General features: G+C 41.2%; 2 protein-coding genes across 2 annotated transcripts in view; one reads left to right on the top strand and one right to left on the bottom strand.

Annotated features, from left to right (window-relative positions):
* Positions 1-2,475: 2,475 nt before the first annotated feature.
* Positions 2,476-20,097, bottom strand: part of pudp (pseudouridine 5'-phosphatase) — a 41,373-nt gene continuing 23,751 nt past the window's right edge. Inside the window, exons 5-9 of the transcript XR_004569049.1 lie at positions 12,310-12,592; positions 5,115-5,296; positions 4,217-4,307; positions 3,224-3,253; positions 2,476-3,012 (exon numbers count right to left, since the gene is read on the bottom strand). The gene's annotated coding sequence lies outside the window, so the exon portion shown is untranslated. The remainder of the gene's footprint in view (positions 3,013-3,223; positions 3,254-4,216; positions 4,308-5,114; positions 5,297-12,309; positions 12,593-20,097) is intronic.
* On the top strand, positions 12,434-19,629 carry anos1a (anosmin 1a). Its single transcript, XM_034216980.1, has 14 exons — positions 12,434-12,610; positions 14,059-14,106; positions 16,111-16,176; positions 16,468-16,690; positions 16,800-16,984; positions 17,095-17,224; positions 17,375-17,580; positions 17,786-17,912; positions 18,088-18,186; positions 18,328-18,416; positions 18,584-18,755; positions 18,852-19,078; positions 19,162-19,303; positions 19,408-19,629. Exons 1-14 carry the CDS (start codon positions 12,434-12,436, stop codon positions 19,458-19,460), a joined length of 1,944 nt encoding a protein of 647 aa, XP_034072871.1. The 3' UTR covers positions 19,461-19,629.

Below are 20,097 nucleotides of genomic sequence, written 5' to 3' on the forward strand. Positions count from 1 at the left end.
TAAAGTAGACCTGTTGTTTTACAAAATATTTTTTTTACTTTTCCAAACTCTAAAGTTTTAGACTTCTAAAAAATGTATGTATATATATAATAATAATAATAAAATAAGCCTTTATTGATCCACAGAAAATAATTTAATTCTGTTTTCATATTATGATTATTCTTATTATTTATTTGTAATAATACTTTTTATTATTATTGTTTAAAAAAAAAAATTAAGAACCTACTTCATATTCTTGAGAGGAAAAACTGATATTATTTGGCTTTTGATTATTATTTTGTATTCATTATTCATTGGTATAGTATCAAGGCTGCTCTAGTGTGTGTAAGCTGTGTGTGTTGAGTTCATTTGCAGTTCATTAACAAGCGTCACACGGTTTTAATTTGCAGGTGTTATTAGCTGATAAACACACACACACGCACCCCCACACACATGCGCACGCGCACACCCACAATATGTTTAAATATTTAATGAAGTAACATGACCTGTTACAGGATTAAAGATTATAAACAATATCTAATTACTTTCCCCTTTGATCGGTTTTCAATTGATTTGTTCCTTTTTATTGTTATTGATCATAAATCTAATTGAGTATTGAATTCATTTTTTTACAACTATTTATTGCCGTTTGCTCTGAAACTGATGATTTAGCGCCCTCCTCTGGCTAATGGTGGTATTACACCTAGAACAACAAGCTTGCACATGGTGCCAGTTTTTTACTGTCAAACTTGAAAAAACTGTAAATATTCAACTGATTTAAGTCTCAATAAATGTTTACGATTTTCCTGCATTATATTTATAAAATGTATAGACTTAATTAATTTTTTTTTAAATGTTATTCTACTTCATACCTCTACTTTACTATATTTCAAATACAGATATTGTTACACGTTTGACTCCACTTCATTTATTTACTTTCAAATTGACATTAAAAAAAATTGTTTCATTTAATATGACATATTTTTAAAGATTAGAAGTAAATAAAGTAATTAAAATGTGTAATGTAATGCATATGTAATTTATTTTTCACTTTTAATCTCATGATTACAAAATACATATCAAATACATTTCAACAGATTCTGTTGAAATGTATTTTATATATTTGTTTTATTTTGGAAAATGTGTTAAATGTCTTTTGTTTTAATAAAATGATCTCCCCTAAATTAGACTCATTATGTTCATAGCATTTTTTGAGTGCAGTACCGTTATCTGACCGCCAGAGGGCGACAGTACAACGTGCCTTATGCTAAGGACTCTTAAATGGCACTAAAAAAATACACTGTGAAAAAGTGTCCAATTTATTCATATGAATCGACACAAGTACAACAAAATTAAAAATACTGAATGACATTTTTAGCTTTTCAAACTTCAAACTTTTTAAAGTTCTGGACCCCTAAAAATCTCGACAATATGAGACAGAAACTTGAAAAACTGCTGCAAATTCAGAAAAATAGCGATGACATTAATAAAATTCAAAGGACTCATACTCATAAATACATTTTCGTACAAAGTGCAGTAGTTTTTGCCTCAATAGACATTTTTCTGACTCCTATATTAGGACCATTGAGTAACATTAAATACTACTGGGCTTATATTCAGGGGTTAAAGTCATACGTTTACAAGATAAAACATCACATATTTTCTGAAATTGAAATAGTAAGTGTACATAAAAAAAAATCACAAATTCATGAGATAAAATTCTTTAATAAAAAACATTTGAACACTAACATTATTTAAAATTGTTACATATAGAAAAATCACAATAAAAATGTGAAAGTGCTGATAATGTAAGTAGTATAGTGAAGTGTCACATGTCAATAAAGTAATTAAAATGGCAGGCTGTGTAATGTATATGTAATTTAATTTTCACTTTTTCAGTTTTAATCTCATGATTAAAAAATATATATAAAATACATTTCAACAGATTCTGTTGAAATGTATTTTATATATATTTTTTATTTTGGAAAATGTGTTAAATGCCTTTTGTTTTAATAGAATGATCTCCTCTAAATTAGACCCATTATGTTCACAGCATTTTTTTGAGAGCAGTACTATTATCTGACCGCCAGAGGGCCGACAGTACAACGTGCCTTATGCTAGGGGGTCTTAAATGGCACTAAATACACTTTGTGAAAAAGTGTCCAATTTATTCATATAAATCGACAAAGCACAACAACATTTTAAATACTGAATTCAATTTGTAGCTTTTCAAACTTCAAACATTTTAAAGTTCTGGACCTCTAAAAATCTCGACAATATGAGACAGAAACTTGAAAAACTGCTGCAAGTTCAGAACAATAGTGATGACATTAATAAAAGTCAAAGGACTCGTACTCATAAATACATTTTCATACAAATTGCAGTAGTTTTTGCCTCAATAGACATTTGTCTGACTCCTATATTAGGACCAGTGAGTAACATGAAATACTACAGGGCTTATATTCAGGGGTTAAAGTCACACAAAAAAATCACAAATTCATGATAAAATTCTTTAATAGAATACATTTGAAAACCAACATTATAAAATTGTTACACGTAGAAAAATCACAAACAAAATGTGAAAGTGCTGATAATGTAAGTAGTATAGTGAAGTGTCACAGAGTGGCCGTAGTATGTAAAAAAGCCTATTGTAGGTATAGATAATGTTTAAAAAATACAAAGCTGAGATAAAAACAAAACGTAACACATAGTTATAGTTATAGATAGTCGCTTAGGTAAAAATTCAAAATGTACATGAAGAAAACCACATATTTATGGGAATAAAAACTAGGATATTCTCTGAGATTATAATGTCATCAAGGTAATATTTTAAAAACGTTTCTTGTCTCTATTGGTGCTCTTCAGCCGTCAGTGGTTTCTTGCTTTGTTGCTCCATATCAGCAGCATCAGACTCTTCGTCTTCCTCTTCCTCATTGAACTCGTTGGTGACATAGGAGCCTTTTTGTCGGGATGAAATCCAGATCAGCACGGCCATGATGCAGATCAGCAGCAGCAGCACGGAGCCCACCATGCCTGAAGGTGGAGTAAAGATGGGGATTCAAAACACGTGGTGTCAGGGCTGCAGATTAAGGTCTTGAAAATAAATGTGTTTTAATTGGCATCATTCAGCCTTAAATCAGATATGCACATACAGCACATAAAACAACTTGAAGGAACACTTATTATTAGATACATCTATCTTACATTATTAGATAACATTAGGAGATAAAAGTCGAGATCTCACCTCCAATTAAGGCTCCAGACGTTCCACTGTCTGTAAAAGACGTACACAAACTTGAAATGAAGCTGAATGTATCCATCTAAATTGGGCGTTGTTACTGTCATTGTGAAGCTGCTGCGGTACACATGTCTGCAGAATCCAACCATGCATGGTATTCAAACACCCTTAGTCTATTTTCGAGCCTCAGGGTGAGCAGCGATGATGTGACAGAGCTCCGGTTTTACACTTCAGACACACAGCACTCTTATCACAGCTAATCTCAATCTAATCTCTAATCTCAGTGTCTTTTAATATCCTGCAAATATCTCCACTTTTCTAAAGAAAACTGCCACTAAAGGGGCAGAAACCGAGATTAAAAGACATGTCGATGACCCACAAAGGTCATACACATGTAATGCGGATAATAAAGGAGACATTTGTGAGACGACCCTAAACTAAAATAAGAAAACGCAGATTCAACTTTGAAGACATTTCCAAAGAAGATTTTTGAATGTCAGTAATGCAGCTACAGATATTTAAACAACACTAAAATCCTCTCCAAATGTTAACTTTCCAACATGTTTGATACGTGAGGAAGTGAAAACAACAGCTATATATACATTTGACATTTTAATACCAGATGCTGCAAAATTCCCCTCTAATATGTAATGGAAAGTATATTAAAATAAAAGTAAAATAAATGAAACTGAAGGTTTTTTTCCCTCCACACAGAGACACAAATGCCCCGGCGTTGCTGTAGAAACAAGAGCCAGTGTCAGTGCAACTGCTCTTATCTCCGTGGCGACAGACCCTGGAGGTTTTCACACTCCACTGGTGATAAGACACTCCCTGCTACACACATACTGTACACACACACAATTTATTACCTATAATTTTTCAAGTAAATGTATGATCTTTGAATGATCTTATTCACCTTTCTTTTTGCTGGAAACATGATGACTAGATAAATAACGTTTTTGAATCATTTTATTATGACATTTATGTACATGTACGTACCTTTGAGCATTATCATGGGGGTCACGACCTCATGAAGAGCTGGAGCTGGAGCAGCCGTCACAGGGACCGGCGTCAACACGTCATCCATTTTCTTTTTTTCCAACACAAAAGGCAGATGTTAGCAGCATCTTCTTTAAAGAACTATCTTAGGAATGAAAAAAGGCCATTGTTGCAACAGATAAGAGTAATGCTACTCAAATAGATAAGAAGTATATATTAGTATCATCCTCCGAACAGTGTCAGGTCAGGATTTGTCTGGCAAAACTTTGAAAAATACAATTATTATTTTATGAATAACCATTATGTGATATTTATAAAAGTTAAGGGTGATGCAGTTTTTTGTATTTTTCCTAAAAATCATGCAACTTTAAAACATTTTAAAGTGTCTATAATGTGCTTTTTCATTTAAATGAACATGCCTTTTATGTTAAAACAATATTGTTGAGTAGCTTCGACTGAAAGTAAATGTGGAACAAATATAAGTAATTAAGAGTAACATAAACATGCAGCTCCAGATTCATGTTTAAATCTTGCAAACTTTAAGAAACAATCATATTTCAAACGATTGCATTAAAACGGACTTAAAGGGAAATGACACTTTGTTTTTCTCAGAACTATCCGTGTGCCGCTTTCATTTGAACTGTTATTATAATACATGTTTTATATACTTATTTAAGAAGTTTGGAACATGCACATGCTGGAAAGACTTGTTAAGGGAAGACGCAAGCATTGCTTCAAAAATTATTGACTGAGAACTTTTTTTTTTTTAAAAAGGTTAAAGTTTGAGCAGCAGAATATTTAGCAAAATAAAGTCACAATACAAAGAGTGAAATATCGATAATCAAACTAAAAACCAAGTTACAAGTAATTTAAAACACAACAAACCCCCAAAACTCACCGAATCTGAGGAGAAGAAGAAGCAGGAGAGAGTGTATGCTGAGTAAAACACACACACACACAGATGGGTGTGGTGTCAGTCCCCAGAGTCGGGGTCTGTTTCCCCTCCGGCCAATCACGAGGCTGACTCCTCCCCTCTGATGCTGCACCACTTGCAGATGTCTGTGTAGCTGACAACGCCTCCTACATCATCCACACACACACACACACACACACACACACACACACACACACACACACACACACACACACACACACACACACACACACACACACACACACACACACACACACACACACACACACACACACACACACACACACACACACACACACACACACACACACACCACACACCACACACACACACACACCACACACACACCACACACTGTGTTAACAATCCTTCAGCCAGTTCTGCACACCTTCACTCATTTTGCTTTTTGCAGGGGTTTTTGCACGTCTTAGTGGTTTCCTACACTTCCCAGAATGCATCAAAACAACCACAGAGGCGTGCCGTATGTATTGTTTGACTCTGTGGCTGTTTCACGATGGATTTCTCTCCTCGATTGCATCACAACTCCCAAAGGACTGAAGGCCAGCATGTATTCATGTCAAAGAAGAAATAGTTTTTTAACTTGTGACTCTGAAAGTATAAAGTTAGAGGGGCCCTGTTCTGCTCGTTCCCTGCTGTGTGTTATATCGGTTTGTGTGGTCTGCTAAGATGGCATTGTTCTTGACTAACACAAGGCTGTTCCTTGTGTTTAGTCTGATTTATGTGACCCCAGAGAAGTGCTTTTATTGAACACTCTGCTTTTACTTTTCATTCTGTTGAGCAATCGGCCACAAAAACCTGCCGTCTATTCCCGTCTGCGGCGTCTGTGCTTTTACAACAACAAACCTGCCCATCAGCTGTGATGCAAAAGAGGAACCCACAGGGGGTCTACCTGCAACCACAGACTATAAAGACTGACCTCCCAGTTGGAAAGTCTGTCTGCTTCTTGGAGCACACCGTCCATCAGGAAGAGCCTGGCTATATTCCCTATGTATTCCTTTATTGCAACACAGCAGAAAAGCCAGTTGTGTTGGAACGCTTGGTGACAAACCATGGCCTGTCTCAACAGACTCATTGCACAACTTCATTCCTATAAAAGAAGAACAAAGTGTTTAGTTCAAGTACTTCTCTACTGAACAGGGTATCACACACTTCTATAAGTATAAGGTAAGCATCCCTCTCCGGACCTCACCATGATGTTTCATCTGCGCACTCAATGCTTTCTTCTATTTTTCTAAGGGTTTTTGTAACGTTCTTTCAACGTTGTGAACCGTTTGATCCGTAAACTCTCTACAATTGTCCGTAGGTGTTAAAATGAGCATAAACGGTTGTCTTTGTTTTAATGTGTAACCGGTCCAGAGTGTTCCTCTCGCCAAGTATCAGCTGGATAAAGATACATAAATGCTTAAAACTACAAAGTACAACAATGTTAGTTCTGAAAACTGAACATCTGTGTTTTTATGATGTAAAAAGATCACAATTATCCATAAAGTGTTTTTTCTCAAAATGATTTTGATGCATTTTGATTATAGACTGGAAAATGAGGGCAGCAGTATTCGCCATTCTCTTGCTGGTCATATATCAAGGTATGTTTGTTTCAATTAAATATGTGCGTGCGCGCGTGGAGGGAGTACGAGACGGTAGGAGTTGTGTTCGAGTGTGGGGGAAAGTCATAATGAGTGTTATATTGATTGGTTCTGTAAGGCGTGGCCGTCAATACCAGAAAATAAAGAGAACGTTTTCGACATTGAAGGCTCGTGATCTGTGATTTTGAATAGCTACAATATGAACAGGCTCGTGCTTGGCCCACTGATATTGTTTGTTTATTTATTTTGAAAATTAACTAGCAACGCCGTGCTCATATAGCAACTGCTAAGCTACTGCAGCAAAAAAAAAACTGGCGCCGCCCATGATGTTTTAATGCTTCTTATTCAGATTACTAAAGCACTTACACACACACACACGCACACACAGAAGGGGCGGTCTCTCACTAACTCCCACAAACAACATTGCCTAAATAACTTTACAAATGTACTAAACTGTGCACATCTGATAACTGACATATCTATTAACTTGGACACGCTACAATAATATCATTAATATTTACATTAAAAACATTCCTTTGACACTTATAACATTACTTTGCAAGGTAAGCACAACCAAAATAAGTTTGTAAAAGCAGAATTTGAACAGTTTCTGTGCTCCTACAATATTTTTGTATAATACCATTACACCCTGAGCGTACAAGTACACACTAGCGATCGTTCACTGTTTCAACTGGCATGCTGTGGCATGTAACCTCATCACCACCGCAAACAGACAGACGCACGCACGCGCGCGCACACACCACACACACATATACCATGTATACATCACTTCAGGGGACATTACATTGACTTCCATGCATTTCCTGGAGACTTATCCTAACCAACACATGACTAACCCTAACCAAGTCTTCACCCTAAAATTAATGATTCCCCTTATGGGGACCTCCAATTTGTCCCCATAAGGGAGGCGAGTCCCCACAAGTGACTGTGTAAACAGATTTTGGTCCCCACAAGTATAGTAATGCTAGGCCACACACACACACACACACACACACACACACACACACACACACACACACACACACACACACACACACACACACACACACACACACACACACACACACACACACACACACACACACACACACACACACACACACACACACACACACACACACACACACACACACACACACACACACACACACACACACACACACACACACACACCGCAAGATCGCGTAACAGTAACAGTTTGCGCTTTAACTTACAACGACCCCTGATAGATCTCGCGAGAATGTGTATAAAATGTAATATATATACTGTAGATCAGAGTCCTGCACGGGTCTGATTTTCAAGACCCGCTCCCGCGACGTGCAATACCGAACCCGCCCCGCGCACATATTGCCAATTAGTTCCGCAACCCGACCCGACCCGTCGGCACAAGATCCGCAACCCGACCCGAACCCGCATATATATGAGCAGTGAAAACGTGCAGTTATTAACACACGCAGTTGCATATTTGTCTCCAAAAGCGTGGGATGTTGGTTCTTTCCTCCATCTAGGATGACACCAAAAGCCTCCAGACGTTGGATTTCGCTCTTGAGGAAGTGTTATTGAAAATGCTGTATTCTTCGCTAGAGAGCTTCACCTCAGCCATTTCGAATGTGGCGCGCACAGCAGCAGATTGATGCGCTGCAGAGGTTATGATTATGCGCGGTCCCGCGGGGAGAAGTCTGAGGATTTAAACATTGAACTACATTATTATTATTTTAATATATTTATTATGCAATACCCGCGACCCGACCCGCATCATCTTTGTTTTACCCAGAACCGAACCCGGAAAAAAGCGATTACCCGCGGGTACCCGACCCGATGCAGGACTCTGCTGTAGATACATTTTCATAACAAAACAATGGGGTTGCTAAGCCGTTGCTAGGCCAATTGTTGGAGTTGCTATAGAAACTCCAAGCTACCCCGTGGCACTGTCCCTGTACAACAGCAAAACAAATCCCACTTAGAAACTAGAATCACCCTATAGCTAAAGATACTGACAATAATACATGGTAAATATAGTTTGATTCCGATATTTTGTATAAATATGTGCTACTTTTGTACTGATCTCCACTACAAAACACTCTGCTTTATATCATGTACAATGATAATATGTGCAATAATAACATTTGCAATTATCTGCCACAACAGTACATTGATTATTTGTCCATCATCATGTTTCTCGTGTTACTATTATTATTATGTTTGTTTATCATATGATTTTTTTCATTTCCTTCAGGATAAATAAAGTCCCATCTCTTATCTTATAGAACTATGTATTGGAGCAAAGTGAATCTTAGGCACACTGACGTACAGGTAGTAACAGGATGTGTGTGTTGTTCCAGGCGAGGCCCTGAAGTGTAACTTCTGCTTCTCAAACGAGAGTGACCTCTGCACCCCAACCCAAATCCAGACCTGCTCAGGGGCGGCCGACGCCTGCGTCATCATGATTCTGACCGGCCCCCCCCAGTAAGTCTGACGTGGTGTAAAGTAACTGAGTACATCTACTAAGTACTGTACTCTTTGAGGAACTTGTACTTTACTTGATGCCTTTTGTTTGATTATTCTAGGCCTTTCTCTCCGTCAGTGCATGAACATGCGGATGTGTGAGGACTGGATCTCGACCCCCGAGTCGTTCGCCACCTGCTGCAGCACCGACCTCTGTAACTGACCCCCGATCTGTCTGAGAGCTTCCTCTGCTGGCTTCATATCACTGTTACACCGCTGCCATGCACATCACAGTCTGTTTGGATTTTGTAATGCTATTAAAGAGATGGGTGGTATTTGTAAAAATCACATTGTACTTTTTGTGTGTTACAACTGCTTAGTGTCACTAGAGGGCAGCAGAGCAGAGCATGGAGAGTCCTGCATCTACCAAAGAACAGACTTATTCAATAATAACGTAAACAACTACACACTATGTTTTGCCTTACCTGCACCATACACCATACTGTATCTCACAGCACACTGTATACCTGAGTAAACAATAGAAAACCTCCCAGCATGGTTCAATACATTTCAACAGCACCTGAAACTACATCCTTTAATAAAGGCTAAACCCCTAAATTAGGACCTCTCAACACAAATCTGAGAGGAACGCCATAACTTTGCAAATGCGATGTGTGGATTTCCTCAGGTTTGGATTCTTAGCGAGCGCGCTGCAGTAGATTTTTACATTCACTTGTATCAACCTCAGGCTTTTCCTATCTTTGAACAATAAAATAAGACAAGAGTAGACTCTGATTTCATTGATAACGTGGTACAGGGCTGTAGGGTACACTGCTGTTGGAGCGAAACAACCAATGATTCTCGGACAAGACAACCAGAAGCTATTTGTTCTTGTGTAACCATGACGGATAATCCAGTGATTTAACAGTAGCTTCCATCGGGAGTGTTGATGGAGAGAATGTGGACTTCCTCCTTCTTACCACGCACTCAGTAAAACCATGGGAGATGACCAACATGGTTCTTTACGAGGTGTACCCCATTAAGTGGGGCTTCCCTTGTCTAACAAGTGCCTGGAGCGCTGTGGAAACACCGTGTAGCTGTCCATGTGCAGCCTGGGGAACCCCACACCGTACACTGGGTCTCCAGCAGAGAGGAAGACACGCACACTCACATCATCCACAGAAGCAATGCACAACACATGAGGGGAAACCCACAGCGGAGTTGGATTCCTTATATACTTATCACATATTTTGCTCAACTATATGTGAAATCAGAACTAAAAAGATGTATACAATGTAGCATCAACAGGTTCGGACTTCTGGGTTGAAAAGCCCCTAAGGTTCAAGGTCTGAACTATTATCATACACATTTAGGTTGTTAGGTTTAGAGTATTTTCACCTTTTTTGTCCTTCTTTGCTGGACCACGACCACATGGCTACAAAGGGAAATTAGATCCTTTTACAGGGCTCAATCTATAGAAATCTATCCCTAACCTAGTTAATGGGGTCAAGACCTACAATCTTGATCAGATGAAGCCTGTATCTACGTTTCCTTTCCAGATTGAACTGTGTTTGACATTCTGATAATTAAAAAAGGTCAGTATTAGCCCCAGCAAACTGGCAAATACAACTGCACACAATGAGTCAATTACCCTCAGCCACGGTGCGATATTTTTATGGGTGCAGCGGTAAGTCAAGCCATCAGCGGGGCGCTCTCAGGGATTTTCTGCTTCCTGTTGTGGGTGGACCACCAGAGCATCAGCTCCACGCAGATCTGGACACGCTCACTTCATAAACACCTTATTTTAGCAATGCCCCGGGCTAAATAGAAGCATTTGGTTGGTATAGTCTAAGAGAGGTGTAATGAACCTGCCTCTCTACTTGCATCAGGTAAAGACTCATTAGGCCAGAGAGAGTACTATAAAATCTGACAATGAGCACCACAGTCTGCGTGTTGCATGCACTGTGGTTGGAAACATAGTCACCTCGTTAACACCGCAGGATGCTCCAGCAGCAGAGCCCCGTGTGCCAGGCAACCTACAACCCAGGGAGGATCTCTTCAGAGTTTCCGACACGTCATGTTTTTCTCCTCGCCTTGGGCAAGGAAACCGGCAGTTCATGAGATATATGTTTGTGGTTACTTTAATAGAGTCCAATAAAAAGTGTTGTTTTGCAGCTACCACTGAACGCTAGAGCCGGGGTTCCCTGAAAACACACCGCCTGTGTCCACCTGAGAGTGGTTGCACTGAGGAAACACTCTCACTCTCCTGGAAGTATTCCATGAGGATGCGTAAAATCACAGATTCCCTCGCATTAATGTTTCCACTGCGTTAGAGAACAGCAAGAGGTGTGAGAAGGTTTACCCGAACATCTGGCCTGGACATATGCTATTAAGCTTCTGAACTATTACAACAAGTATTCTGAATATTGTAGAAGCACTATTACACATACATTCTTATGTCAATCTCAGTGTAAAGTAGTCTTTTGATAATGGGTTTAACCTCCAGTATGGGTTCCAATGTACCCCTAAAAGGATCTTGATAAACAGAAATTAAAATGAGAAAAAGCGTATGATATTTACGTATTTTCTTCAATAGAATGATCCTACAACAAATCTATGGTCATATTTTGAGTACGTTGTCTCAGTTCTTGTACTCAATGACAATAAAGTTGACTCTAATCTCATATTACTTCCTGTTCCTGTCAGTTTTAATATTCCTACAAATCATTTATGAAACTGAGCTAATATTGTTGTCAGCAGAGGTTGAAGAAGTATCCAGATCTTGTACTTAAGTAAAAGTAAAACAGTCTAGGAATACTCTGTTATAAGTAAAATCCTGCATGCAAATGTTACTTAAGTAAAGAAAATAAAACACTGCCAGGTAGCTTGTGTATTTACTCAAGGTGTAACTAATTAAGTGTTGATTTCATATCATTAATCCCAATCTGCAAAGCAACTAAAGGTATAAAATGCATGTAGTGGAGTCGAAGAACAAAGTAGCAAAACATTTAAATACTCAAGTACAGTATCTCTCAAATTGTAGTTAGAGTAGTAGGTTCAGGCTCACTGAAGCCTCTCAGCACCCTGACCTGAGTGCACGCCCGGATGCAGTAGCTCCTCCCCCGGCTGTGTACTTCTAGTATATGTAGACTTCCACGCGACCTCTCCTCACTCCCAGCTTTCCCAGCCTCTCTGCAGCACACCAGGAACAAGATGCTGGCCCCGAGCAGCCTTACCGCCAGTCTGTCCCTGTGGATTATTTTGCTCTGCAGCTCCGCAGTGGTCTGCAGGAAGTCGCGAGGGGGTCCTGATGACGAGGACCTCTGGTCGGAGAGCGTTTCCAGGGCGACGTGCTCCTCGCGCTGTCTCAGTCTGCACACACCGCTGCAGGTAAGCACGCTGACGTCACACAGCTTCAATTAGGCAAAAACAAGCTGCTCAATCGTAGAACAATGGCACTGTAAGTTAATAAAAGCAGACACAATCACTTTTATGGTGTTTGAGGGTTTGTAGAAGGTGTAAACCATTGAACATTTAATATAAGACATACAAAAGAGTATTCCTTTAACACATGTCTACAATTAAATGTTCTGTAAAGTGTAATTTCAAACAAAAACCTTACTGTTATTTCATCTTAACCACACTGTCAGGGATTTAATAATGGTTACTGTATCTCAAAAATGAATTAAAAAAAGATTTAGCCTTTGCAGGACTCACCATGTGAACAATATATTCTACAGTAAACACATGTACCCAGTTACCTTCTATAAGAGAACTGGGTACATGCAGAACACTTTAAAGCATTTGTGGAGAATGCTTTAAAAGTGTGTTTAAGAATACCCACTGACTTAATAATTAATGTGGGTTTTGGTTTGGATTCGAATGCTAAATATCACAAAAATATGAACAATTTCAAATAGTCTTTAGGGTCAGTTATTCATACAGATCCCTCGTCTGTCAGCAACTATCTCCACACACACACACACACACACACACACACACACACACACACACACACACACACACACACACACACACACACACACACACACCACACACACACACACACACACACACACACACACACACACACACACACACACACACACACACACACACACACACACACACACACACACACACACACACACACACACACACACACACACACACACACACACACACACACACACACACACACACACACACAGTCTTTGTTTTGCTCCGGGCTTCAGAGTGATGGGGACAGCGTTCCTGTACACTCACTTAGAGCGATGTGCAGTGCACAGAGTGATGCTCCAGTCCAGGGAACGGAGAAATCAGATTAAATCATGAATGTGCTGTTGTGATTCCCCTATCCCCTATAGCTCCTCTAAACCATGAAGTGATGCATTATTCCTCCTGGATTTGGCTCCAAGTCCTCAAAACTGCACCTCGGACATTCAACATCTGAAGCATCACTCTAATGTCTCTAATAGTTATCTATCTATCTAGCTGTGGCACCCCCAAAGTTAGCCTCTGCCATCTACCGTGCTGCTGCCGTCTCATTTCACTTGACCAGTGATCCTTGATGTGCATTCATTACAATTCCAGCAAACAGCCTCAGGCTCTCAGCAGGGAGCCATGAAGGACACCAAGTCCCACAAACTGGGGAGGAAAACAGTCATTTGTCATTTTACAGAAAAAAACCCGTTGTTCTACATAAAATGTAGACTCTGCAGTTCTCTTCACAAACTGTAATAGTACTACTAAAGGACCAAGGCAGTACACATGTATTATTCTACACTTATTCTAATGAACTTTTGCTTCTATCTTCTTCTTTTCATTGTCTTTTTCAGAATAATGGTTCCTTGGGCTGGTGTCATAATCATAAACAGTGCTCTAAGGTAAGTAACATAAGATTTCAAAATGTTTTTCGAAGCACAGCACTGCTACAGTTTACATCCAATCGACTTCAAATGTAGTCAGTGCCATCTTGAGACCAAAAGTGATTACAACTGTATTGTTCATCGATCGGCATTGCTATAGCGAGAAAGCAGATTTCCCAACAAAACTGGAATTGGTGCAACTCCAGCGTACATTCTGTCAATATGCTCCAAATGTCTGTTGGATGATAAGCCTGAAGACATCTACACACCAATATACACTCATATTAAGGTTCTTAGAGGGAAAGCCACTTTACCCCATGTGCCAGAGTTGATTAGCAACACAGCACAGTTCAATTCAGCACTTTAGAAGAGCTGGAGATGGCACTACTGTAGCATTGAGGGACAACAATGTACATAGCTTAAACCTTAGACAATTAGCATCGAGGGTGGTGTAGCGAGCATCACTTGGCAGCCATTAGAGGAGTTCAGTACTCCCTACAGCCTTGTTGTGGTGTTTGACTCAGAGCCAGACCTGTTTTTTCTTCTACTCCCCAAAACTCACATTTTGAAACGTATAAAAGTACTAGGAATAATATGCTTGCGGTCTATTCCTTGGGGAAAGCCGATGTCTTGTCTGTGGATGTTTACAGACCTGGAACTCTTTCATAGACAGTGTTAGTTGTTGAAAAAGGAAGCCAAACACAGGGCTTGCTTCCTCTCAGAGGAGTTTGTCTGGGCAGCAAATTCAATGGAGTTGTTCGCTCCATTATCTCTGGTTGGTCATGGAGGAGCACCAAAGATTTCCACTGCAGCGACATACATGCAAGTCATGTTCTGTCCCCTAAAAGAACAGCTGGGAACCCCAACCTGAGAGAAAAATGTCTCTGCTGTCTTCGCTACTATTTGGGACTTGGTTGCTTTCTCAAATTTCTTTCAAACACATCACCAAGTTACCCCCGAGACAGCTTTATCTTCAGCATAGTGGAATGGTATGCCTGATTTAAGCTTGAAATGGGGCAGACAATATAAGTGAGCGTCAGTCTGGATCAGTGGACAAGTCTTCCTGGAGCCCCGGGGGGGCGATGGCAGGGCTGGCACAGTCTATCAGTCATGCTTCAAGGACTCTCCATTGGATAGCAGGAGGATTTGCACTCTGTTGTCCAATTGGCAGCAACTTCCTTTAAAGCATTACAATAATAAAGCTGATCACAATAGAAGGTATGCTTGGTAACGGTATAGCGTTGAATGCAAATGTGTCGGGTTAGGTACCATAAACAATACCTGACTAAAGTGTAGCCTGGCGCTCCATATTTTATATGACCTCAAACGATCATTACACAGAAATTAAAGCACATCTGTTCACCCAACTATGACATAAAGTGTACTTTGTTGGACACTTTGGAAAAAATGGGCTTGTAAATGAATATATTGGAAAACCAGACTTTTAGTAACCTAAAGTGGATCTTTATGAGTCCCCACTGTGACTCTGTTTTGGATTAAGAAATATTATTAATGCACTTATATCGTTTTTCCAGGAATTACGTATCCAAACTCCTTGGATGTATTTTCTCTTGTGATCGTAATAAACACAGTCTGTTCAGAGTTTACAGCACTTCTCTAACTTTCAGACAACTTGCGCGTCCTTGTGATGCTACTGTACCCCCCCCCCCCCCCCCCCCACTGTGTCTCACTACAGCATGAAATTACTTCAGTGTCCACTCGCTCCCCAGGGCGGCCGCTGCTTACTGGTGCAGGATTCAGCTTTATGGTATAGAGGGCGATGCTGGTAATTGGTGACATGCTCCAGAAACAGCCCGAGAACAACATTTACTAGCTTTAGGTTACTTTTTAGTGCGTAGCTAAATATATGGAAACACCAGCCATTTCAGATTACATATACGCTGTCCTTTTACTCTTGATAAATATAGAACAAATAGACTAAATGTCCTTTTAAAGAATCAACCTTTTCCTATCTGCCTGTAATGTGTATCACAGCTTACTCTCATTGCTTTTCCTTCACAGTGTCTGGAGCCCTGCAAAGATTCCTGGGAGATGAAGAGGCAAAGCGACTGCAGAGAAATGTGTGAGGTAAACTGCAACGCTCTATACTTTATGTTTACTAGGAGCTAGGGGTAACATAATAATAAAAACGTTATGTTGAAGTATTGATTCAATTTAAAATCGGAAAATGTGCAGGCAGTCAAATTGAGGTCCAATGCATCCACCTCAACTTTACTCATTAGTTTCTTGCACAAACACATTTGATGATTGGTGTACATTAACACTGGATTATAGTGGTCTCCATTAACAATTAAAATGATTAAGGCCAACAAGATTCCCAGCCTATGATGCTAACCGGTCACCCTCCAACCCTTCTAGCGAGTATTTCCCAAGAAGCACTGGGAGTGTGTGACCAGCTGTGAGTTCCTTCAGTCTGTGTTGGCCGTGAAGCAGGGCACGTGCCCCCCTCCAGAGAGAGCCAGCGGCTTCGCAGCGGCCTGCGTGGAGAGTTGTGATAACGACAGAGAATGCTCAACTCAGAAGAAATGCTGCTCCAACGCCTGCGGACATACCTGCCAGTCCCCAAAAGACCTCTATAAGGGTGAGGAGAGCCATAACAATGTGCCGAAGAGCATGTCTGCAGCATGGCATTGATCTTTGAGGAGTAATATCATATCATGTCTAATGACAGAATCATGTTTGTCTCCCAGGCGTTCCTCTGAAGCCGAGGAAGGAGCTGGGCTTTGAGGAGCTCCCCTCCGGTCAGCTGGAGGTCCGTTGGTCCTCCCGCTTCAACATCTCTGCTGAGCCGGTGGTCTACATCCTGCAGAGGAGGTGGAACTTTGGCATCCAGCCCAGCGAGGACACTGCCACTGCCTGGCAGGTGGTTGCACAGGTCAGTTCACTGCACCCAATGTATTGTTTCTCTATTATATCGCAACTGCACTCATTGAGGTGGTAATCTGTGTTACTCTGTAACCCAACACTGCCTCTGATTGATCACAGACCACAGAGCAGGGCGCCAGGCTCTCTGACACCCGGCCGGGTCGCTGGTATCAGTTCAGAGTGGCAGCCGTGAACAGCCATGGGACCAGAGGTTTCACCACGCCCAGCAGACACATCCACTCCAGCAGAGGTCAGACACATCCTCTGTGTGTGTGTAACTAAGTGTTTATTTGTTCTTGAGAAAAGCCAGTACCCTTAACTTAAAAGCACAAGCTGTATTGAAAGACAAATACGTTGTGATTGCTCCTGGATGAATATTAACCTCCCCCTTCCCCCTCAGACCCCTCCAGCCCCCCGGCTCCCTCTGAACTCAGAGTCTCCAGTATGATCTTCGGCAGTGGCAGGGCCGTTTTGACCCAGCTCCAGTGGAGCATGCCCGCTGACCTGGATGTTCCCGTCCACAGCTACAAGGTCAGCTGGAGCTGGACCGCTGCGGGACAGCCCCCCTCCTTATTCCTGACCAAGAGGAGGAAGACAGTCAAAGAGGTGAGGACTGTTCATCTTATTCCAGCGCCTTTATGTTATTCCAACTGTCTTAAGAAACAGAATCCGATCCTGTCTATTTGTTAACAAGGCAAGGAGTTAAATCATTTGAGTTTATATTCTTTTGGCAACACAAATGACATAATAGACTAAATCAGCAATTGGACTTTAGTTTTCTCATACTTTGTGTGTGTGTGTGTGTGTGCAGGCCCAGGTGGCGCTGGACAGCCTGCGGGCTAACAGGAGCTACAGTGTGGAGGTCCAGGCTGTTTCCTACTGGGGACAAAATCAGCTCAAAGGCCCCCGAGCCGTTCTCCACTTCAGCACGCGGCGCTGTACGTGTTATACTTCTTCCTATACCTCTAAGGTTTTTAGTTTTTTTATAACAGCATGATGAAGTGGTTAGCATTCTTAAGTGATCCTAAATGTATATTAAACACAATGAACCCTTTGTCATTTGGAGTTCAATCCGTTGAATTCTATAGTTTCTTGTCTGTTTTATAGCCAAAGGTACATCCAGACTCCCTGGAGGTGGCAGTCTGGATGTGGGGATGCCATTCTACCAGGAAGGACTGCTCCGGGTTCATGTGTGCTGGCAGAGCAGCACGGGTACGTACACATGTCTGCAGAAAGATTAAAGAAGCAAATAGTCAGTCTTCCTCAAACACACATGTGGTAATATAATACCATCATTGGGTATAATTGTGAAACTCTCCTCCTTTATTGAGTGTGTGCTCTTTGTTCCTATAGATCCCTCTATTGAATCCTACAGAGTCCAGTGGGAACCAGAGTACTGTGGACAGAACCAGACAGGACCTGGAGAGAAGACCAGCACACAGGTAACCCCGTCCCCTTAAACATGGATGTCAAGTACATGATGTAAATCGTACTTCCAAGAACCGACTGTACGGACATAAGAGATCTTGTTAGTGGTTGATAGTTTGAAAATAAAGAATGAAGAGAATGCAGAGATCTCATGGTTGCATTTGTTCTCTGTCTGCTGTAGGAGAGCTTTGTCAGCCTGCAGGGTCTTCTCTTCTCCTGTAAGTATAAAGTCGTCCTGCAGCCAGTCAGCCAGAAGAGCCAGAGTCTGTCAGAGAGCACCAGCTTCTTCACCCCCTCCTGTGCCTCCATCCAGGCCAAGAGTCCCAAACCCATCAGCTGTCCCGGAGATACAGGTGAGGTCATACATGATGAGAAGCTGAAATCACCATGGATAATCTTAAAAACACATAAATAAGTGTCTTACCAACCCTCTCGTCTTCCTCCTCCAGCAGCGTCCCCTCACAGAGTCCTCCTGAAGGCAGCCAACCTCACCGCCTCCTTCGAGGTGCGGGCGGGAAACGTGACGGCCGTCTTCAGCTGGGAGGTGTCGGCAGCTGAGCCCCACCAGCAGCTCACTGGGTACCAGGTCACATGGGCGGAGGTCATCCCCCCCACCGGACACAACTACAACCAGCTGCCTCACAGCCTCATCTCTCAGTCTCAGATCCTGCCTCCGGTCAGTGCTGATAGTAACGCACATATATTGAGTTCAGCTAAGGTTGAGGACACCTAACTCATGTCCTCTCTCCTTTCCTTCAGGACGGTAATGTTCTGGTGGTGTCGGGTCTGCATCCGGCCAGTTTGTACCGGCTGGAGGTCCAGACCATCACAGCAGAGGGTGAAGGGCTCGCAACCAGCAGAACCTTCCAGACCCCCGGACTGCAAAGCACACGGAGGCACAGTAAGAAAAACAAACACTATCCTTGTGTGGTTAAACTTTAACGTTTTTTTCTCTACTTTCATAAAAAGTACTTGTATAAAGTATATCTTGTTTCCCTCATTCAGGACCCAGGCTGAGGAAACATCACCAGCAACCGCCAATCATTGAGAGGCACTGACAGCTGACAGCCAATCAGCCGGCAAGAACCGAGTACCTGAAACTCAGGAGAATCCACAGAACACTGATACGCACGACAAATGCAGCTTCAGGAGCGAAATGAATTCTGCATCATAAATCTCTCCCTGCAGTGTTTCTTTATTTGAATTAAAACTAAACTACTGGTAAACTACGAGTAAGACGAGCACTCGGTGCTAAGTAATTAGAAGTATGTAGGTTTGATACCCAGCAATAATCCCCTGAAGTATTTGCATGTTAAAAAACTTAAATGTTTAGCGGTTCCTTCAATACATGTACAAAAATGGTGTCCTGCAACTGATTCATTGAGGAGAATGAATGACCTTGTACTGTAAATGTTGTATATACTGTCTGTATTTATTAATTGTGGTATATTTGTGTGTGGATTGTAAGCATAACACAGCTGTCCTGTATGTGTGCTCAGTCTTCCTGTACAGAGTTGTTTTAAAACTAAAGATAAATCCCATGTCCATACCGTATGTGTTCCGTCACTCTTGGGATGTATTCTTGAACCTGAACAATAGATGGCAGTATTCCTCCATACATCCGCTGCTTTCTGTATCCATCAGTGCAGGGAAAAGAGCATCATGACGAAAGTGGTCTCAGTGTTCAAAGCTTAG

The sequence above is a fragment of the Gymnodraco acuticeps genome, unplaced genomic scaffold (assembly GCF_902827175.1).
Source record: "Gymnodraco acuticeps unplaced genomic scaffold, fGymAcu1.1, whole genome shotgun sequence".
NCBI lineage: Eukaryota > Metazoa > Chordata > Actinopteri > Perciformes > Bathydraconidae > Gymnodraco > Gymnodraco acuticeps.

Bases quoted from the DNA above. Each gene is read 5' to 3' on its own strand.
- anos1a (XM_034216980.1), top strand. From the start codon at position 12,434: ATGCTGGCCCCGAGCAGCCTTACCGCCAGTCTGTCCCTGTGGATTATT. The intron at 17,225-17,374 runs GTCAGACACATC...CTTCCCCCTCAG, and splicing joins ACACATCCACTCCAGCAGAG to ACCCCTCCAGCCCCCCGGCT. The intron at 17,581-17,785 runs GTGAGGACTGTT...GTGTGTGTGCAG, and splicing joins GGAGGAAGACAGTCAAAGAG to GCCCAGGTGGCGCTGGACAG.